Source organism: Chenopodium quinoa, unplaced genomic scaffold (assembly GCF_001683475.1).
Source record: "Chenopodium quinoa cultivar QQ74 unplaced genomic scaffold, ASM168347v1, whole genome shotgun sequence".
NCBI lineage: Eukaryota > Viridiplantae > Streptophyta > Magnoliopsida > Caryophyllales > Amaranthaceae > Chenopodium > Chenopodium quinoa.
Window position 1 is genome coordinate 2626428 of NW_018743050.1, and position 6297 is coordinate 2632724.

Consider the following 6297-nt stretch of genomic DNA (forward strand, 5'->3'; position numbering starts at 1 on the left):
TATTTCAATGTTTATACATGTGTTTACTTTTCAGTTATTTTTTTATTTGCCTGCAGTGATGACAATTCACAACTAGTGGACAATGTATATCAAGAATTGGAGGAGTGGATGAAAATAGCTTGCAATAATTTTGATTTGTCAGAAGTGGAGCTGGTAATACTTTCTTTTTTTGATGCTATGATAATATAGTTCCTTTTTTTTATGTTGTAGTTAGCTTTATTTAAATGAGAGTGCATATTGTAAAATACTCTTAAAAAGTCTACATTATAAATTGTTTTGTTTTCTACTGGTACTTTTTATACAATTGTTTTGGTAGTTGTATTTTTTTAGAACTCAATCCTTTCCTATCTGGTTATATCTTATTTGTAAGGTGAGATTGGAATCCTTTTGTGTGATCCATTTGTGACACAACTCTAGATTCTGGAGACAATTATTTATATTGTCATCCAAATTTTCCGTTTTATTGCTTCATTTGTGAGAGCATTGGATATGTCCTTTGGTTCGACTCTGTTAGGGTTTGGGAGTTATGGGTAGTTTGAAGGGGCTATTCATCATTTTGGTTTTTGTCTACTGATATTTGGGACTTTGGGTAGAGTGTGAGTCTAGGGTCCTCAATGAACAACTAGTGAGTGTACTGCTTTTTCATCTTTCACTTGTGAATTTGCATTCCTTTTCTTGGAATTTTCAAATTTCCAGCTTGACACCTTTGCTTTGTATCTTTTCTCCGTTTCTTCCGATTCTTGCTTAATTGACAGATTGTTAAATAGTGTAGAGGCTACTTAAAGCCAACAACTGTTTCTAGCAAAATTTATTCCCTGGTCAGGATGAACTATTAATAATTGAGCTTATGTCAGAAAATAAAGTGATAGGTCATTTTGCCTTTAATTTTCTGGGAAGCATTAGCCAAAGCAATAGTGTAGAGGCTACTTTGTTTTTTTATTGCTAATTATGATATCTTTGTTGCAGATATTTTTACCTTGTCTAAGTGGCAATCATTATTGCTTATTTGTGGTGAATTTGACTCAAGGAAAAATTCAGTTTATTGATAATCTGAATTATGATGAGAATGGTCGTAACTTCTTCAAAAAGTTATCTAGTCTCTTGGTATTACTTTCTCACTCTTCCATATTTTCACTATATTCTTGTCTAAAGGTTTTTACAGTGAGTTTTAGTAATTAGGATTTGGACAAATGTGACTGTGATATGATTATATGATTTTTTGGTAGTGTGATATGATCAGTACCTTCTTTGATCAAAGACTTACTCAATCTGGAGCTATGGTTGACTATGCTTTGGAGTTTCCTACTTTGAATTGGAGATCTAGCAAAGATAATTCAGATTCTGGTGTTTATACTATGATGAGTATGCTTTTATTCAATGAAGCTGATGAGTTTAAATGTGAAATTTTAAAAACAGTTATGATTCTATTCCTTTTAACTTATTTCTTTTATTTCTTTTAATTAATATCACAATATCTTATATCGATTATATATTTTTTTAGGCTTCAAATAGGAAGATTTTCCGGGTTCAAATTGCTGCATCTTTACTGTTATCTGATATGAATGAAGCTAGATCAAATGTAATTGGTAAGGTGGTTGAATTCAAACCTGATAGGCAGCGTCTTTCAAAAGAGGTTGAAGAAAGAAGGAAGAAAGAGATTGAGCAGAGGAAGAATAAGAAGAAGCAGACTGTAGACAAGAAGAAGAAAGGAAAGGCTTAAGATATCATAATTTTCTGAAACTAAGCAAGGAAAGGCTTAACATTGTGAAACTGATTTTTAAACTTAGTTGTTATCATAATTTTCTAAACTAAGCAACGTACTTTGAAGAATGTATAGCTAATTAGTATTCATTCAATTTTTGTGTAGGTTATTGAATGAAGAATGGAAAAAATATTCATTTTGTGTAAACAAGCTTCTGCCAATATATTATGAAAATGGTATATTGTTTGTTTAATTCAATTATTAAAGATCTCTGTTATCTTATGTCACTATATGTTAAAATAAAGTCACTATATTATTTATAAGGTCCTTGTTTGGTTCAAAAAGGTCACATTTACCATAGATCACTATATGTTAAAATAAAGTCACTATATCATTTATAAGGTCTTTAGTTGGTTTAAAATGTCACTTCATTACCATAGGTCACTATATGTTAAAATAAAGTCACTATATTATTTACAAGGTCTTTGTTTGGTAAAAAAAGGCTACTTCCTTTTCAATATTTTATAGTGTCAAAAGTATAAGGACTATGTTTTAAATTAATGGTAATTATCATAGGTCACTATATGTTAAAATAAAGTCACTATTTTATTAATAAGGTTACTATTCTAAATATAAAGGTAACTAAGTCAAAATTATGGACTATGTTAACTAATGGTAATAAACTAACAATATAAGGGTATTATATAAAGATTACTATATTAAAATAAAGATCACTATATTGTAAAAAAATATTACTATTCCAAGAAGTATATATCTCAAAATTAAAGGTTACTATGTTAATCATAAAAGATACTATATCATAATAATCAGTATTTAAGATTTAAGCATTTCAATTTCTTGATTTGTTATCTGTTGATCACAGGAAACATTGAAACAGCTTTAACAACTAAAAGGAGCCTTCTGTGTAGGACCGCAAACTACCAATTAACAACAAGTTTAGAGAAAAAAGGTTTGTGTATAAGGTATTACAGTACTCATGTGCTTTATTCCTTGTTTCTTTAAAAAGCAATAAGTACAATATAAGATCAAATCAAAAGACATAATACTATAACAAAGGACACTATGTCAATCATAAAAGACACTATGTCATAAAAAAAGACACTATATCTTAAAAAAAAGAAACTATATAAGTATTTAAAAGATATAAAGTTTCCAGGAATGAAATTACAAATAAAAGGTAACCATGTAACAATTCAGGTTACTATGATAAAAAATATTAATATTTGGTGTCTTAAAACTATCAAAGCATATACTTATTATTAATATTTGGTGTTTTGGCACCAAATTCTCTATGTTTCCTCCTCTTCCCCTTTTTCATGTAGTCATAGCTTCCTGGAATCCTTTTATTTGATTGACCTCCTTTAGTTTTTGCACGAGCTGGGTCTAGTACTTGAACCACATTAGATGAAGTTGTTTCTGAATTCTTTTCTACACCTGTAGTGTTCTCAGAATGGTTGTCAGTTGACTTCATAGCAGAAATAATCTCATCAATTGCACTTGAATCTTTTGCATATCTTTCTTCTAACACTTTCCTTGCTTTTTCAAACTTGTGGCTCTTAAGGATTAAACTATAATACTTCCTCACCATGTGTAGCCGCCAGGGTGTGAAGTTGTTTAATGTCCCCTTCTTCCTTTGCTCTGCCTCAATACTCTCCCAAACTTTATCCTTAGCCACTTTAGTCCACCTGATAGATATGTATTGCTCTGGGATTTTTTCAACAGAATGCATGTGTAAGATTCTAAGGCTATGGAAGCATAACCAACCTGACTCTTCAAAATTCTTGCATGGACATTGAATTGTTTGGTTAACAGGATCATAAGTTACTGCTTGAGTTGTGCCATCTCTGCCTTCAAGGTACACTTGGTAAACCATTTTGTCTCCATTAATGAATAGCAGTTTAGTTTGAGATCCAATGGCTAGGTTGAATTCTTCTTCAAAGTCCCTGAATAATGTATGTGTATAAACCTCAGCAGCATGTTTTAGTAAGGCAGACATTGGATAGCTTGAAGTAGGAATTGATTTTATGCTATTGAACTCATAAAAATACTCATTCCTTCTCCAAGTCTTCACTGTCTTCTGAAATATGTTGTAGAATTCTGTCAAACTTGTTTTCTTGTTTGCTTTGAATCCCACTGCATGATTTGTGCTCTCACTTCTCTGTGATGACAAGATTCCCGCGGAGAAAAAGTCCTTACTTAGAGCTGTTGACCACTTGTGCTTCAGTGAGTATAACCTTTTGAACCAACTATTGTTTTTCAGTTTGTACTTTGTCATCATTGAATCCCAACATACTTCAAACTGAGCTTCATTAATACAACCACTCAAGCATTTCATGAAAGCAGCTTTGAATGTATCATCACTCTTCAAAACTCCAAATCTTGTTACAGCATTTTGAATCAAGTGCCATAGACATAATCTATGTCTAGTATTTGGAAATACCTGCACATTTTTATACAGTTACTATAGTTTCAAAATTGGTTATTGCATTTAAAATATAGGTAACTATATAATTTTAGTACAAACATATTTAGATGTAGTGGTATTCAAAAAGTTCCTTCAAAATTAGAAATTACCTTTGGTATTGCTGCTGCATGGCTGCATCTTGGTCTGTAAACAGTGATACAGGACATTTACCACCCATTGCCTTTTTGAAGGTCTCAAATAACCACACAAATGAATCTGTGGTCTCGTCTCCAATAAAAGAACAAGCAAACATAGTGTTCTTCCAGTGGTTGTTTATTCCTACAAAGGGTGCACAGATGAGGTTGTAACGATTAGTCCTATATGTGGTGTCAAATACAGTGACATCCCCATATATTTTATAATCTTCAAGCATCATGGAATCCCTCCAAAACAAGTTACAAACCCTTCCATCTGAATCCAACCTTACTCTGAAAAAGAAGTTAGGGTCCTCAGAATAAGCTTCCTGTAGTTTGTCACAAACTACTTGAGAATCTCCTCCTTCAATGGCCTTTATTTTCAGTTTATAACAATAATTCACGTGGTCTTTCACTGTATGACCAATAGCATTTTCTCCACCATCTTCATTGACATGTAATTAAAGGATTCCATAGGTCTTAGTCCAGATTCTTGCATGGCCTCAATTACTTGCCCTTTAATTCCAGTCATTGCACGCTCTGAACGGTGGAAATGGTTCCATTGTGGTCTAGTGAGTGGATGATTGTGCACCAACACATGCTGAACTATCTCAAATTGCCCTTCCTCATTCAATTTTGCTATTATCAAAGCATTACAGTTTGTCCTTGTTATTGGAACTCTCCTACTTTGTCTTGTTTTTTTTTTAACTGAAGAACTTTCCTCTGTCAAGAGTTCTTCTGCAATTTTTTCCTTTTTTTTTACCAGAATTTCTTAATCCTGTTGCAGAACATACAAAGAAATTTTTGGTGATGATATCTTTAGTTCCAATTTTGCTTGTTTGTTTTGCTTTTCTAACACTAAAACCAACTGCAGCAGCATGTTGACAATACAATTCATGTATTTCCGCAAGTGTTGCTCGAGTTTCTCCTACTAACCAACCACTAATCTCATCGTTATTACTTGCACCTGTTTTTTAAAAAATAGATCACTATACTATCACTAAAGGCAACTATGTTACTTAAAAGTGGCTTTGCATGTCAGAAAAGCTTTAACAAGCATCATATAAGTACAATGTATTTATTTTTAAAAATAGATTACTATACTATTACTAAAGGCAACTATATTACTTAAAAGTTGCTTAATTATGCATAATCGCTTAATTTTCAATCAACATCAATTACACTTAATCGCTTAACTTTCACAATTACGCATAACTGCTTAATTCACAATTACGCATAATTCAATAAACATAAATTACGCATAATTACTTAATTTTCAATCAACATAAATTAAATATGCATAATCGCTTAATTCACAATTGCATAATATAATCGCCTAATTCAAATTATCAAATTAAAACCTAAATGTCTAATTTAATCTTCAAATCAAACAATTGCATTATCGCTTAATTCACATTATCAAATTCTAATATGAATTGCATATAAATATATCGTATAATACCTTGAGGTTTCATTAGAAATTGATTTTCGTCATGAACTTCATTATCATCCTCAACTTCAATAATAGCTTGTTCTTCATCTTCAACAGCTTCATTCAGATCGAAATTGATGACATTAATATCGAAGTTTTCTATAGTGTCCTGTATACTTCGATTTAGATCCATTTCAATTGATTGTATAGAAGAATTCTCCATGAAATTTGAAGAAATTGATTGATTAAGTAGAAAATAAAACCTAGAATTGCGTAGAATTAGAAGGAGAGAGATGAAAATTCGAGCTCTATTTTAGTTGTTAATGGCGTCGAACTGGAAGGAAATTAGTAGGTTGTGGCAGAAGAAATGGCTTGTGAAATAAGTTAGTGAACTGGGCTGTGAAATAAGTTAGTAGGAGATGGGCTGTTCAGTGGTATGTGGCACATGAGTCCCTAAGGTCCACAATAAATTTATTGTGGACCAGGTCCACCCAAGAATTTTTAGTGTGAGGGACAATAATACTTACTATGAAAGATAAGAGGA

General features: G+C 31.7%; 1 protein-coding gene across 1 annotated transcript; it reads right to left on the reverse strand.

Annotated features, from left to right (window-relative positions):
- Positions 1-2963: 2963 nt before the first annotated feature.
- On the reverse strand, positions 2964-5946 carry LOC110730791 (protein FAR1-RELATED SEQUENCE 5-like). The gene is made up of 3 exons (XM_021910614.1): positions 5784-5946; positions 4298-4766; positions 2964-4101 (listed from the first exon to the last, which is right to left on the reverse strand). The coding sequence occupies exons 1-3, from the start codon at positions 5944-5946 to the stop codon at positions 2964-2966; spliced, it is 1770 nt and encodes a 589-aa protein (XP_021766306.1).
- Positions 5947-6297: the final 351 nt, after the last annotated feature.